Source organism: Pteronotus mesoamericanus, unplaced genomic scaffold, assembly GCF_021234165.1.
Source record: "Pteronotus mesoamericanus isolate MK-2021 breed Mesoamerican mustached bat unplaced genomic scaffold, CSHL_Meso_final contig_50, whole genome shotgun sequence".
In the NCBI taxonomy this organism is placed as follows: domain Eukaryota; kingdom Metazoa; phylum Chordata; class Mammalia; order Chiroptera; family Mormoopidae; genus Pteronotus; species Pteronotus mesoamericanus.
Window position 1 is genome coordinate 24,397,696 of NW_026555186.1, and position 16,419 is coordinate 24,414,114.

General features: G+C 39.0%; 1 protein-coding gene and 1 non-coding gene across 2 annotated transcripts; both read left to right on the forward strand.

Annotated features, from left to right (window-relative positions):
- Nucleotides 1-1,734: 1,734 nt before the first annotated feature.
- LOC129074786 (small nucleolar RNA SNORA22) lies at nucleotides 1,735-1,868 on the forward strand. Its single transcript, XR_008529590.1, has one exon. It is a non-coding gene; the product is annotated as a small nucleolar RNA SNORA22 (small nucleolar RNA).
- A 3,631-nt stretch (nucleotides 1,869-5,499) lies between these two features.
- On the forward strand, nucleotides 5,500-11,960 carry CCNB1 (cyclin B1). The gene is made up of 9 exons (XM_054578237.1): nucleotides 5,500-5,771; nucleotides 6,371-6,541; nucleotides 6,638-6,808; nucleotides 8,581-8,763; nucleotides 9,954-10,112; nucleotides 10,315-10,551; nucleotides 10,826-10,966; nucleotides 11,600-11,710; nucleotides 11,853-11,960. Exons 1-9 carry the CDS (start codon nucleotides 5,751-5,753, stop codon nucleotides 11,958-11,960), a joined length of 1,302 nt encoding a protein of 433 aa, XP_054434212.1. The 5' UTR covers nucleotides 5,500-5,750.
- The last annotated feature ends 4,459 nt before the right edge of the window (nucleotides 11,961-16,419 follow it).

Here is a 16,419-nt window from a genome sequence, read left to right on the forward strand (position 1 = left end):
TTTATTTAGGTCCTTTGCCCATTCTCTTAATTGGATGTTTGGGTTTTTTTGGTGTTGAGTTGTATGGCTCTTCTTTTTTTAAAAATTGATTTCAGAGAGAGAGGAAGGGAGAGAGAGAAGAGAGAGAGACATTGATGTGGGAGAGAAGCATCCATCAGTTGCCTCCCATATGTGCTCTGACCAGGGTTGAATCCATAGCTTTTTTGGTGCACGGGAGGACACTCAAGCCAAGTTATCCACCTGGCCAGGGTTGTTGTGTAAGTTCTTAATAAATTTTGGATATCAGCCCCTTAATACATGTATCTTTGGTGAATAGGTTCTCCCATTTGGTGGGCTGTCTTTTCATTTGGTTGATGGTTTCCTTTGCTGTGCAGAAACTTTTTTTGTTTAATGTCCCATTTATTTTTTCTTTTGTTTCCCTTGCCTGAGGAGATATATCTGAAAAAATATTGCTACAAAAAATGTCTGAGATTTTGCTGCTTATGTTTTCTTGTAAGATTTTTATGGTTGCAAGGCTTACATTTAAGTCCTTAATCCATTTTGAGTTTATCCTTGTGTTTGGTGTAAGAAAGTGTTCTACTTTCTTTTTCTTTTTCTTTTTTTCTTTTTTCTTTTCTTTTTTTTTTTTTTGCAGGTACCTGTGTAATATTTCCAACACCATTTATTGAATAGATTATCTTTACCCCATTGTATGTTCTTGACTCTTTGTTAAATATTAATTGACCATAAAGGCATAGGTTCATTTCTTGGCTTTCTATTCTGTTCCATTCATCTATATCTGTTTTTATGCCAATATTATACTATTTTGATTACTGTGGCCTTGTAGTATAGTCTGATACCAGGTAGCATGATTTCTCCAACTTTATTCTTTCTCAAGACTGCTGTGGCTATTCAGGGTCTTGTATGGTTCTACACAATATTTTAGGAATATTTCTTCTAGTTTTGTGAAATATGCCATTGGTATCTTGATAGGAATAGCATTGAATCTGAACATTGCTTTGGGTAGTGTGGCCATTTTAATCATGGTAATTCTTCCTATTCATGAACGCAGTATATGCTTCCACTTATTTGTATCTTCTTCAATTTCTTTCTTCACTGTCCTGTAATTTTTCAATTCCAGGTCTTTTACATCTTTGGTTAAATTTATTCCCAGGTATTTTTATTTTGTTTTATTTAGATGCAAGCTCATCGGACATCCTCCCTAGAGTATTTTTAAGATTTTTCTTATATCTCATATTTTTATCTCATTTATGAGGGTATAAGTCCAGCTTCCTGCATTTAGGGGACTGAGTGGAAGAAGGTAACTAAAGGTATCACCATTTGGTATGGAGAATTTCACTTCATCTCCATATGCTTTCCTGGTGTTCAAAATCCAGAATCCCTTTAGTTCAGCCTCTGCAAAACATACACCTCCAGTCATCTGCCAGGACCAGGAAGAGGTTGCACTCTCACTGTGCTCAGATTTGCAGTAGGGAATCAACCAATCCTGTTTTCAGCTCCACCTATAGCACTGATTTTATGGGCTCCTGGTACCTCCAATTCCTGAGGCTTGCTGAAGTCTACAGCACGAATCAATTTGCTTCTTGGCATTGCACTGCCAGCTTAGGTTGCAACTGTCTCAGTCTGTCATTTTCATTACCGCTCTTCCATGCACTTTCCTACTTCCAAAATGGTGCCATGATTGTTCCTCCCATACCTTTGAGAATTTATGCATTTTTTAAAATAATCCCTTTAAGGCACAGTGAACACCCAAGTGTGCTTCATAGTTCCCTTGGCTTTGACTCTGTGCTAGAGCAATGTCTGCTCTTTTCCTTTGCATTGAAAGGACTATTTATCCTTTTAAACGTATTCAGAAAGTCAGCACATTATATTTAAAAAAAATTAAAAAAAGATCCCCTTAGTACCTTCAGGAAGAAACAATAAACGTGTATATTCAACCTGCCATGTTATACCACTATCTCCTCTGTGCAACACTACCTTCTCTTCTCACCTACCACTATTTGGTCTCCTACCTCTCCAGCGCTCTTGCACTGGCGTCTTCCCCATCTGTTCAATCTTTAAATGTGGAGGGCTCTGGGATTTGTCCTGGACATCTACTCTTCTTTATATTCCTTCTCTAGATAACCTCACCTGTGTCAGGATTATCTACAGAAAGGGAGAATTTAGCTCCTACCCTGACTTCTGCCTAATGGTCCCCTCCTTTTTATATCTCTAAGCATTCCAAATGTAGCAGAATTCTTTAAATAACAATTTTTTTAGAAAGAGAGGCATTGATTTGTTGTTCCATTATTTATGCATTCATTGGTTGCTTCTCGTATGTGCCCTGACCAGAGGTTGAGCCTGCATCCTTGGCATATCAAGATGACACTCTAATCAACGGACCTACCCAGCCACGTCTCCAAATGTAGCAGAATTCTTGATCTCCTGCCCCAAACCTGCTACCCTTTAAAAGCTGCTCATTTTTCCATCTTCTCTGTTTCAGTTACTCAAGCCAAAATCTGAGTCATCCTTGATTCCTTTTCTTGCACTCTAAACACGCAAGCCATCAAGACCCATCAAGTCTACCTACAAAATATTTCTAAAGACCATTCCTTTCTGTCCAGCACTACCAGAACCATCCAAGCCATCATCTTTTTCCTGGCCTCCTACAATAGCCTCTTCATGGCTCTCCTTGAATCTTTACCTCCTGCTTCCCCCTCCTCCTTCTCACCCACATACAGTATCTCCACAGATAGGTTATGCTACACCTTAGTTTAAGATCTTCCAAAAGGTTCCACTTCACAAAAAGCCCAGATTCTTCATCTTAATTTACAATTACCTTGTATAATTTTACCCTTCCAAATTTCTTTAATCTTATCTGCACTACCTCCCTCCTCCAAACTCTAGCCACACTAGCTGTTCTGAACATGACAAGCTAATTCCTATCATTGGGTTTTCACAGCCTGTTTTCTCTGTCTGAAATGTTCTTCTTGTCATTTAAGCCTCAGCTTAAATGTCACCTTCTCAGACTGTCCCTGACCACCATGTCTAAAGTACAAATAGCTACCAAGTCACTCTATTTGCATCATTTTCTTTTCATTCTCTGCCTACCACTCAGTACTAGCTGATTTCTTTTTTAACTCTACTTACTTATTTACTTGTTTTGTCTCTCTCCTACTGGAATATAAGCTTTATGAGAGCAGGGATCTTTTCTATTTTGTTCAGAGCTGTATTCTTAGCACCTAGAACAGTGTCTGGTACGTATTGTTCACACTGTTAAGTTGGCCAAGGGAGAGAACACTGAGTAATTTACTGAGGAGGAAAGTGAAAAGTTTATAAGTGTTATAAAGAAAGGAGGTAATCTATGGAACTAATGCTAATTGAGCATAACTATCATTCTGTTTAGAAATGAGTCCATGTATATAATTGTACATAGTTGGCAAGATTTCTTAAGCTTTGTGCTATCAAACTATTGACATTTGGGGCTGGAGAATTTTTTGTGTTGGGAGCATGGGGGGTGGCAGCTGTCTTGTGTATTATAGGATGTTTAGCAATACCTCTGATTTTTGACCATTAGATGCCACTAGCACCTTCCCAGTTGTAACAACTAAAAATGTCTCCAGACATTGCCAGATGTCCCCTGTGGGATAAAATGTCCTTCAGTTGAGAATTACTGGGTTAAAAGAATTTCCACAGTGCAATAGTCAGGAAGGGGTCTTCCATTAAGTCTGGCAAAGGCTTGGCATCCTAGAGTCATTCCAAGTTTGTTTTTAATCAGCTTCAGCTAGTTGGAGCCCATGGCAATGAAACACCAGTTTCAACAGTTCCTAAGCAAATGCTATGGTGAGGGAATGTGAAATCTAGGGAGAAATTTGATGAGAAGCATGGTCTTAAATTTATTAGCAAACAATTAATTAGATGCAATTTTAAAAGAAGAGTAAATATACAGTAAAGAAATCAGGCAACATCTTAACCAAGTGATCAAATTTAATCTCATTTATGGTAGACAGATGAAATCATGCATCTGCAGAGTTGATCCCCTAAGAAGATGTGCTATGATATAACATTTAAGAATGCACAATCTCTATTCAAATCACAAGAAACCAACAAACAAAAACAAAAATAAGAAAGTTCTGTTTTTATTAAGTAGCCCTAACTTGTGTGGCTCAGTTGGTTGGGCATCATCCCGCAAATTGAAATGTCACTGGTTCAATTCCCCGTCAGGGCACATGCCTGGGTTGCAGGTTCGATCCCAGTAGGGGTGCATACAAGAGGCCGATCTATGTTTCTCTATCTCATCTGTGTTTCTCTCACTCTTTTTCTTCCTCCCTTACCCATTCTCTAAAACTAAATAAATAAAATGTTTTTTTTAAAAAAGGATGCTATATTCTTTAAAAACATCAATGTTATAAAAGACAGAGAAAAGCTGTGGGAACTGTTCCAAATTAAAGGAGCCTAAAGAAGCATGATAACTAAATGTACCATCTGACCCTAGACTGGATCATGTACTGGAGGAGGAAAAATGCTATAAAGGATATTATTAAGTCAACTGACAAAGTGGAATATTATATTATAATATTTGAATAAAGTATTATAATAAAGTAAAGGAAAAAGGACTCGGACATAAAAATATAATAAAGTAAAATTTTGAAGTTATGAACTGTATATGGTTTTGTAACAGAACATCTCTTTTTCTTAGGAAATACATACAGCAGAATTAAAAGATAAAAGGTATATATATCTTCCTCTCAAATGTTTCAGGAAAAGAAAACATACAGTTTATACAGAGAAAGAGAGAGATTAAGTAAATGATGAAGAAAATGGGGTAAAATGCTCAGGACAGTTGAATCTGGGTAAAGAGTATACGTGTGTATATAATATTTTTGTTTGAAATTTTCCTAAGTTTGAAATTATTCTCGAAAAGCTAAAAGAAAAAGATTGTCTTTGGAAAACAATTTGTTTGAAGGAATCTGGGAGATTAAGAAAATGACAAGATTCTTATGATACAATTAGCCTTGCGGAAATATCGCAGATACCCCTTCCCACAGCCTCCCCCCACCCTAGGTCCCCCCAAAAAAAGAAAAAGAAAAATTACATTTAGTACCCACGTTACTAGTTTGTGATCCTTGAAAAACAACCTAAAGCTTCTCTGGGCTTCAGTTCCTCCAGAGTGCTGTTGGAAAGATCAAATGAAAGAATGCATATCAAAGCCTTTCTGGCTATATACCACCATATATATTTCCATATGTATGAAGTCTGAAACAATAAGTAGGACTAGAGCTGTAAGTGCCTCTTTTGCCACTCAGATAGTGGCTGCTCCACTGTCACTTTTCCAAAGCCACTTTTCCCCTAGGCTACATCGCGGGGCGGGGCGCACAGCTCGCCTGGCTAGGCCAGGCCTGACCTGACCTCTTCAGGTTACTGCCTCAAATACCCGAGAGCGCAGACGCGGAGCCAGACCAAGTTTGGACCCAGGCCCCGCGACCAAACCTTGCTCTGGCCCCGCCTCCTCTCGAACTCCGTCGCGGGATCGCCCTGGAAACGCATTCTCGGGGGAATGGGCAGCCGCCAATGGGAAGGGAGCGAGTGCCACGAACCCGCCAATAAGGAGGGAGAGGTGCGGGGTTTAAATCTGAGGCTGAGCCCTGCATCTCCCAGCGTGCTGCGGAGGAACGGTTGTTGATCTGTCTTGGATTCAGGTCCCCGGCTTGTCTGGGGGTTCCCGTTTTCTGCTTCTCCCCACTGAGCTGCTACCTGGTGAAGAGGAAACCATGGCGCTCCGGATCACCAGGGTGAGCTGCTGCTGCGGACGGGAAACAAACGGGGTCCTTCTCGCTGCTTGTTCTCATCTCGCCTGCCGGAGCCCCCCGGGCGGGAGCAGACCAGGGCAGAGACTTGGGGAGGAAGATAGGAGTGTCGGTGGGCCCCTGGCATTGTAGGGGAGTTTGGACGTCTGACCAACGAAGAGAGGAAGGAGACAAAGAGACCTGGATGGGCCTTGGATAAATATGGAAGGAGGGGCGGGGGGATGGTAGAGGGTCGACGAGCAACCTTTTCTAAAAGGTAATGGAGGCCCCCTGTGTGAGTTCCCACCAACTACGTTAACTCGCTTCCGGAAGGAGAAAGTGCCGGCTATTGGAGACATTTTTTATTTCCTTTCAAATGTAAATTAATGGTATTTTAGGGCTATCCGGAACAAAATGGGCAGTTCCTCCATCTGAGTGAAGAGGTTCAGGGAGGAAACTGACTTGTCATAGTCTTAGCGTAGACCCTGCAACCCAGGTTTCCCGTGGCTCACAGCGGACTTCCATCCGGAGCCTCTCTTGGCTCCTTTTAACCCCTTAGTCTAACCTAGCTGGACCGGCTCTCAAAGTGGCCTTGCTTCTTTCAGAACACAAAAATCAATGCTGAGAATAAGGCGAAGATCAGTGTGGCAGGCGCAAAGCGCGTGCCTGTGGCCACTGCTGCAGCCTCCAAGGTCGGACTGCGGCCAAGAACGGCACTTGGAGACATCGGAAACAACGTCAGTGAACAGCCACAGGCCAAATTGCCCCTGAAAAAGGTAACTATTTTCCTGATTGAACGTATCTATAAAGGCCCACCTTCCAACTGTGACCCTGGATTGAGAAACATCCTATTCTCTCCCATTCATCCACAGGAGGCAAAACCTTTAACTGCTGGAAAAGTTATTGCTAAAAAACTACCAAAACCTCTGGAAAAGGCACACGAGCCTGAGCCTGAGCCGGTGCCTGTGGTGGAATCGGCGCCAGCGCTGGCACCAGAACCTGAGCCTGTTAAAGAAGAAAAACTTTCGCCCGAGCCTATTTTGGTAAACTTATTTTATTATTTTAGAGTCTGTTGATTTTTTTTAACGAATCTCATTTTACTCTAATGCATGGAATAGTATTTGAATAAATAGTAATAATAGTAACATTTATACTCTGCTAAGCACTTTAAATGCATTAACTCACATAATCTCATACTCTCTTAGCTAGTAGTATTCTACTTTGTAAATAATGGCTTAAAGAAGTGTTAAAGTATGATCTAAAGACATATCAAATCGGTGGCACGTACTGGATTCAAACCCAGGTTTGTCTGGCTTCAGAACCTATGCCTTTTTTTTTTTTTTTTTTTTTAATCCTCACCTGAGGAAGTTTTTATCGACGTGAGAGAGAGAGAGAGAGAGAGAATATCAATGTGAGAGAAACATTGATCAGTTTCTTCCCCTGCAAGCCCCAACTGGGGCTTGAACCAGCAGCAACCTTTTGGTTTACAGGATGATGCTCCAACCAACTGAGCCACTTGGCCAAGGCCAGAACCTATGCTTTTAATCATTTTGTTGATGGTATTGAGTAGTAGCTGCCTCGACCAAAGATTAAGCTGCCTTTGGTACAAGCTCTCTCTGGTCAGAATTTATTGACTGAAACATAGATTGTTCCCTTGAATCTTTTTTTTACTCATTAATATGACCACTGAGTAATTAATAAGCCTATAACATGTAATGGGTGTAAAGCAGAAAGAAAATATAGTTCTTTAGAGATTAGGTAAAAAGATAAGTTAGTTAACAGCCTCAAAAACCAAGAACTTTCTATTAAGTATTAGGGTAAATATATCTACTTTGAAGGGAAAACAGGCCATCTGGAGGAGGCTACTTTGCTGAAATTACAGTGAAATGTGTTCTGAAGCTCTAGTTTTAAAAACTTAGTAAAACCAGTTGGGAAAATCTGTAAAAGTCATTCAGCCAGTCTTCTTATATATAAGGATATAAAATTCAAGGCTATTGCTTTAGTATTGGCTTTCTGGGCATAGCACAGGAAACCTGTAGCATGCAAGGTCTTTAATTGGCCATTCCAAACTACTGGTGCTTCCCTTGAAAGTCCCATATTGATTTTTGCCTTTGCTTTCACACTAGCTAAAAATGTGTTCCCCACTCTCATTTAGCTAATAATCTTTGCATCCTTCGAAACATCTTGGCTATCAACTCCTGAAGATTTACCTAACTTTCCCCACCCCAACCATCGTTCCTAGAATCATTCTCCTTAACTCCACTTCAAAGCCCCTGGAGAACATCATTAAGTTAGTGCCTAGCACAGAGGGTAGCTTGAAGAAAATGATCCATTAGTGAACAAGGGGGTAGCTGGAGTTTGAAGGAAATGGTTAATGACATCAGGTAGTAATTAATAGGACAGAGCTTGTGTTCTCTTGAGCAGTGACAAGTAGTCCATGTTTTGAAATAAAGACGAAAGACTGACTTTTGCCATTCATTTGGATTAATGTCACATGAATGACACTGATAAAGATATTCATTATTTATCAGTCTCCTTTGGAGGAATGTCCAGAATCTGAATTTATTTACTTCTCTGTTTTTTACCCGTTAGCATTTAGGTTCTGCAGACTTCAAGCAGGCATTTCACTTTTCATATTAATCACTTCCTAAAAAGAAATTGAATAAATTTTAAAAGATGATACTTGATCTTTAAGGAAATGAATTGCATGACTACTCAGCAAGTGGTCTCTTGAGCTGGTACCAATAATCTGATCTTTATTTCCAGATTGTATGCTCCTCTTTGCTATTAGCTCAAAAGGTCTCTCTGTTTTAAGGTTGACACTCCCTCTCCAAGCCCAATGGAAACATCTGGCTGTGCCCCTGCAGAAGAATATCTGTGTCAGGCTTTCTCTGATGTAATTCTTGCAGTGAATGATGTGGATGCAGAAGATGGAGCCGATCCAAACCTTTGTAGTGAATATGTGAAAGATATCTATACTTATCTGAGACAACTAGAGGTCAGTATTATGATTAGAATCTTTGCTTTTTCTAAACTGCATCTAGATTTATTAAAGATATTTGCCATTAACAGTTTACAATAATTCAAGCAGAAGGCAAGAGAAACATTTCTTAATAGCAGACTCCACTTTCAAATTCTCTGTCATGGAATACCAAAGAAAAGAAAAAAGAAAAGTCACTGAACAAACCAATGAAGTCTTAATTTGCCATTTCGAATGGGGAAATTTTAAAGTGAAAGTAGATAATACCATGGCTCTTTCTAACGGAAACTCCACAGATTGAATGATATATTTATATCCATCACACTTAGAAGGTGGCGAGTCCCAAACTCTGGAAACACTAGCCACCTAAACACAAGGCATTTTGTGGGTCAATGTGGCCGTGAAGCTGTTCTTTGCATCTCAGAAGAGTCCACTCAAAAACTAAGTGTTTTAGTTCTCTTTTATTTCATCCCACTCCTGAAACTTCCCATTAGCAGCATTTGTCCTCTTGCCCGCAAAAAGGAAGCATTCTGTATGCTAACAACGTAAGCTATACAGTTACCAGATTTACCCAATTTTTTATAATGCATGCTCTTCCCCTGGCATCATTAACATCTTCAGCCTCTTGCTTGTTTCTTCAGGGCATCTCTATTTTCTACACCGTTGTCCTATAAGATGACTTCCTTGCCAGGACCATCTGGGTTTCTTCTCCCTTTTTAGTTTGTTTACTAATTTTGGAGGAGCAGATTTAGCAGATGGACGTACTGGTTCTTGACCGTTCACTCTCCTTCTGTATGGTGTTTTGGGGATTTAAACCCCGGGGCAGGAGAAGGGTAGCACACGGATTTGAGCTAATCTGTGATCTGCTGCTATTTTTCTCTCCATAAAGCTCAGAATCTGGGTTTACAGTTGTAGGTGAAAAGATTGGAGATAATGGTAGTGTATCTTCATTTGGGAGGAAGTAGGTGCAGACTGTGGGCCAGAAGGGGGCGATGGTGAGCTGAACACAAGATTTGTCAATATAAAAAACCTGCCCCACTGTCGTACTTAATGTTTGTGTGTTTTTTGTAGTGACTCTAAGAATAATTAAGTTAAGGGCTGTTGGAGGTTCCAAATGTTCCCAAAGCTATTCTGTGGTAACTAATATTTCTGATTAGAAATGTCACATGGAGTCGTCTTCTGATAAAAAAGCAGCATTTCTTTTGTAGGAAGAGCAAGCAGTCAGACCAAAATACCTTCTGGGTCGTGAAGTCACTGGAAACATGAGAGCCATCCTAATCGACTGGCTGGTACAGGTTCAAATGAAATTCAGATTACTGCAGGAGACCATGTATATGACTGTTTCCATCATTGATCGGTTTATGCAGGTAAGCACAGTTCAGTAATCAAGGGGTCTCCCTTCCAGGGTCCTAACCGAGTTATAAAAAACAGACCTTTTCAGCTGAAATCTATTTTGGGGGATAGGGTGTCAGAGAATTTGCTCTGGGAATATGTCTTTCCCTCCTCTTTCATAGCTGTGTCTCCTTTTTCAAGGACCTATTATTCATCCAGTTGAAATTCCCATTGCAGAATAATTTGGTGCCCAAGAAGATGCTGCAGCTGGTTGGTGTCACTGCCATGTTTATTGCAAGCAAATATGAAGAAATGTACCCTCCAGAAATTGGTGACTTTGCCTTTGTGACTGACAATACTTACACTAAGCTCCAAATCAGACAGATGGAAATGAAGATTCTGAGAGCTTTAAACTTTAGTCTGGGTCGCCCTCTACCCCTGCATTTCCTTCGGAGAGCATCTAAGATTGGAGAGGTATAGATCCCTTGAGAAACCTCTGGTGTGGAACTTTAGAGAATGCTGCTGACCAAGCAGCTACAATTCAACTGACACACCTAACTACATGGGGAAGGGATAAACATAATTATTTCCAGTCTGGCTGTATGTTAATATTATTAAGGCCTTCCATGGGCAATTGCACTTGAGAGTTTATAGATAAACATTTGTGGTTACAGTTATGGGCATACTGGTTATTGCCAAGGCAAAATTTCCTGACAGCTCAGTGACCTGTGTGTGGATTTTGTTCCAGGTTGATGTGGAACAACATACGTTGGCCAAATACCTGATGGAACTAAGTATGTTAGACTACGACATGGTGCACTTTCCTCCTTCTCAGATTGCAGCAGGAGCTTTTTGTTTAGCACTGAAAATTCTCGATAATGGTGAATGGGTAAGCTTTGTCTCACAGACCTAGGTTGCCCTAAGCTTGTAAATTGTAAATAGTATTTGCCTGAGTACAGAACTGTTTTCATTAAAGGACAATTCAAATGGTTCCTAAATCTGGCATCTGTGGAGGGAGTGATTAAAGATGATATCCTGTTTGTGATGTCTTCACAGAATGCTTTCATTTCATTACCTGATTTCATCTTTCTCTATCCCTTTGAGAAAGGCAGAGTACCTGCTACTCCTTACAGGTGGAAAAGTTCAAGCAGGTCAAATGGCATCCTGCAAGTTCATTCATATTCATTGATTCAACAAGAATTTCTGTATGCCATGTGCTACTCTAGGCCTAGGAATAGAACTATGAATGAGAAAGTGGGCCTTAAGGAATTTGGATCTAGGTTTGGGGTAGACAAGTCAGCAGTACAAAAGTATATTGGTTTGAGCACAGGATACTAGAGAAGCATGAAAGAAGAGTAGGGAAGAGGGGGTCTTAAGCTTGTCTTAAACTTCAGTTATAATCAGTCACACAGTATCTATCTCCCTACCTTATTCTTGAATAACATCTATAAATTTTATGAAAACCATTGTTGATGAACATTTTTAACGTTAACTCATTTAACATTATTTATTATTGTCTTAGACACCAGTTCTACAGCATTACCTGTCATACACTGAAGAATCCCTTCTTGCTGTTATGCAACACCTTGCTAAGAATATAGTCATGGTGAATCGTGGGCTTACAAAGCACATGGTAAGTCCATCAGTGACATTTCAGGATGTTGTGTGGGAAAAGTGAAAATAATTAAGACTTCATGCCTGCAAATGCATAGCTTATTTCTAAGAACCTGAATACCTGGCTTTCCTCCATTAATTTCTGTACTTTTCTTTTGCAGACTATCAAGAACAAGTATGCCGCGTCTAAGCATGCTAAGATCAGCACTATAGCACAGCTGAATTCTGCACTAGTTCAAGATTTAGCCAAGGCTGTGGCAAAGGTGTAACTTGCGAACTTGAGTTGGAATACTGTAATATCTGCAAATACAATTGGCACCATGTGCTATCTGTATATATTATATGTTACATTTACTTACTTTTAATAAAGCTATGGTCCTTTTTACTTATTATACTTTAGTTCATTTGAATGTGGCTATTTCCTATTATAGGGTACCTTAAAAGGTGTCTTATAGATATGGTGGGGAATGTTGGATATGAAAGTGCTTTCAGTTAACCTGAGAACCCAACTAATATATATATATACATATATATATATAAAATTGTTGCTTATGTAATTCTTGTTTTATGAACCTGACTTTTACTTTATTAATAGCAATTACTGAGGTCATGAACGCATTCAAAACTCTTATTTCCACAGGGCATACTGCATGTAAGCCCAGTTATCTTGGAGAATTTGCTGCCTTGTTCTACTTAAGTAAAAGTCTACCTCATCCCTAGTCCCCCTGTTTTGTTTCTTCTGGTGGTTGCTACCATAATTCTAATAACCTAACTTTACCACTATTTCTTAAGTTACCAAATTTAGTATCAACTTTTAACTTGGAAAAATAAGAACGCCAATCTGTATTCTAAACCTACTTGACTTTTTGTTTTATTGGTTGAGAAAATGAAAGAGGCTCATTATTAAACATACAAAAGTATCTTTAAAAGTTTATTTTACCTCTCCCCAAACTTTCCTACATCTCAGTCCCATCCACCTGAACAGTATCAGCAGTTTGGGATATATCCTTTCCTGACTTCTATAAATATAGACATGCATGTAAATTGTTGTGGAGGTTTTAAAAAATTTGATTGTTCTATCAGCATTTCCTTTTAACATGTAAAGGCCTTACCTGGATTTTGGTATACATTGCATGGTATACCATAATATATTCAATCATTCTGTTGACATTCAGATTGCTTATTTGCTCCTATGCTGTTTAAATATTATATACCATCTCTTTTTTATTAATGCACACTGGGTTCTCCAAAGGGTATGTGTGTTCTCACTTCTAGGGGGTGCTGCCAGATGACTTTCTTAATGTCATCAGCAATGTGCAAAAACGCTTGTTTTCTCTGCACTCTTGCCAGAACTAAAGATAATCATTGTCTTCAATTTCTGTGATTTGGCAAAAAAAAAAATTCTACTTCGTTGTTTTAATTTATACTTCCAATGGCTACTTGAATAAATTGTTGTTGTCTACTAACTTAACACTATGCAAGGCTTTCCTGGTTTGTTATTTACCCTTGGACTGTTAATGCTGTTTTTTTGCCATGCAGACACAGTTTTTATATTATCAAATCTTTTTTTTTTTCTGCAGTTGCTTTTGGATTTTCATTGGTAAGGTATCCCAAAACCATAAATATCTTTAAAAACTAAAAATTTGTCTTATTAGACTTCTAATTGCTGTGGCATAAGGTCAGATTCTTCCAGATGGGTGCCTATTTGTGGCAGTACCATATGATTAAAATCACCTTGTCCAGCTGAACTGAAATACCAATGTCCGTCTATTGCTCCCTGGTCTACTTGTTTTTTTCTGGGCTAACAATGTAAAACTACATTCTCTGGTAAGATGAGCCCACCACTATTTTTCAAATATGTGGGGGCAATTTTCAAACACGTAGGAACTTTAAAATTGTTTTGTACATTATGGTACATTATGTCCTATGTTGAAACGGACTGACATTGTTCCTACTCAGAAGTGTTTTTATCAAGTCTTCTTGCATATCCTTAAATACAATGTTAGGATTTAATTACATAATTGCTACACTTTCCCTGTCAAGTTTTGGGGGATTTGTTCGACTACAAATGGCTTAGCACCAGGTTCCCCATGAACATGTGTTGCATGACGGGTTGCCAAATTATTTGGGGGGGGATTTAAATTATTGTTTTGGCTATTACAGTTGTCCCAGTTTTTCCCCTTTTGCCACCCCTCCAACTCAAATGTATTACTGCGTTTAAGTTTTCTGCCACTATTATGAGTGGAACCTAATTTCTACTTTATTTTTTATTGCTAAGTGTATTTTCTTACCCAGCTGATATCAATTTTCTTGATTTGTTCTTAGTGGCATTTTCTAGGCCTTAAATCCAAAAAATTTATTTCTCAGTGTTTATGGTATTTATTGTATAATAATCTCCAAAATAATCACTGATAATAGGTAGAATTTTTTATTCTCTTAGAATTATAGGCAAAGCTATAGAATTTCATTTACTTTTTCGACTTGTATCATTAGGGTTTTTCTCTATTTGATGTAATAATCCATGTTAGAGATTTCCAAAAGTGGAATGAATTCTTGCTCATGATATATAGATTTAAGCTGTTTCATTTAAAAAATTTGGCATCTCACTTGGGTAATTGGTTCCATTTTTGTTGCTGCCAACTTTGGGGTTTTACTTTACCAGCTCAAAGGTAGATTAAAGAGATTTTCACCTTCAGGTCTTTATAATTTGAAGTCCTTATTTGTTCATTGAAAACTAAAAGTTATTTGACCATGGTATTTTGGTCTATTATGGATCTTTTTTCCATTTTTATTATCCATCCTAGATTTTTACAACCATAGAAGTGCATGATAAAATTAATCTTTTCTATATTATGGTTTTGTGTTTTCTTTCTCATTCCTGATATTAAATGCTTTGGTTTTCTAATCAGACTTGGCCAGGACGTTGTTCTTTATTGGTGTTTTGAAAGAATCAATGTTTGGTGTTATCATTTCTACCATCTTTGTTTTATAGTTTTAGTTTTGATGTTAATTCTCACCATCTGTTTTTCTATTGGCTATTTTCTAATTTAACCTAAATACTTAATGTATTTTAATAATAAAAGCCTTTACTTTTTCCTCTGAGAAAGCTTGTTTCTGAAGTACTCCTTTTCATCAGTTTCTGGTTATCATTTCTTTTGTGGTCCTTTTTGGTCTGGGGGTTAGTTAAGTGCTCATTTTCTGAGTAGTTTCTTTTTAGAATGTGTCAGGCCCTGGCCAGGTGGCTTGGTTGGAGAATCTTCCGATACACCAAGTTTGTATGGGAGGATTCTCATACAACCTTGGTGAGCATCCTCCAAGGCACATATTTAGGTTGGGGGTTCAATCCCTGGTTGGGGTAAGTATGGGAGGTAAAAGATCTATGTATGTCTCTCTTCCCTCCTCCTCCCCTCCTGCACCCCTCCCTTCATCTCTAAAATCAATAAACATGTCCTCAGGAGAGGATTAAAAAATACTATTTTTTTGGTCAGAGATCTTTTTGTTGGTGATTTTTAATTGCATTGGAGATTAGGTTTGTAACTTTTTTTAAATTTTTATCTTATTTTTGTAATTTTGCCATCTAAAGCGGCCCCCAAATGTATTATTGAAGTGCTTTCTGGTGTTCCTAAGCCAGAGAAGACTGAAGTGCACTTCTGTTTAACCTGAAATTTTCTTAAAAGAAATTGTTAAAACCCATTAATGCAGTGGTTCTTAAAAGTACTGTCCCCAACCAGCAATATCTGTATCACCTGGAACTTGTTAGAAATGCAACTCAGTGACTTAGGCACCTAATCTGTTTTAACCAGTGATTTTGATGAATGCTCAGACTGGTGAACTACTACATTGTCTTTGTCCCAAATTTGGCCAGTGGACATGATAGCCAATTGCTTAAAAGGATGAGACTGATTTTGTAAGACATCTTGGCTAAAGTAGAAAAAGAGCAGGATCACTTTGTATAAAACAAAAAATAAAAGGAAACAAAATGTTCTTTCAGGAATTTGGAGATAAGAGCTTCGAACCTAACGTCATTATTTACATCCTATAGTGACTTTTGAATCTTACCTGGAGCTGTATTTAATAAAGGAGAGAAAGCGCCCTGGCTGGTATGGCTCAGTGGATTGAATGCAGACCTCCTAATCGAAGGGTCAGGGTTCCATTCCCAGTCATGCCTGGGTTGTGGGTCAGGTCCCCATTTGGGGACGCATGTGAGGCAATCACACATTGATGTTTCTTTCCCTCTCCTCCCTTTGTCTAAACATGAGTGGATGGAATCTTTAAAAAAAAAAAAAGAAGAAAGGGGAGCCATGTGAGCAAGTATAACTTGGGAAATAGCTATGGAAAGGTTAAAAGAGATCCGTGCTGCTGGGCTTGTGCCACAAGGACAGTGTCCCTTACACCGCCGTCCCTAATGAAAAAACTATAGCTCAACCAGGCAGGTATAGGTCCTGCGTTTCCTCTATTACCCGCTCACTGGCCAGCTAGGAAAGCTTAATTGTAAGCTGTCGAATCACCAACCTGACACTTGGGGGCACCTAATTCTTCTGTTACGAGTTCGAATTTTACTGATACGAGAGTTTCGCGCTGGATGTCAAGTTCAAGTATCTGTCCTTCCTCGCCGGGGCGTGGTGTCTTTGAACTTGGGCCACTTGTTTCTCAGCCAAACGCGGTGTCTGGACCTTATGAGCTCAGATCAAAGTCTTCTTAACCCTGTAATATTTCTCTTTCCCAGTC

Coding starts and splice junctions, on each gene's coding strand:
- CCNB1 (XM_054578237.1), top strand. CDS start 5,751: ATGGCGCTCCGGATCACCAGG. Junction 10,113..10,314: donor TCATTGATCGGTTTATGCAG/GTAAGCACAGTT, acceptor TTCCCATTGCAG/AATAATTTGGTGCCCAAGAA. Junction 11,711..11,852: donor GTGGGCTTACAAAGCACATG/GTAAGTCCATCA, acceptor TTTCTTTTGCAG/ACTATCAAGAACAAGTATGC.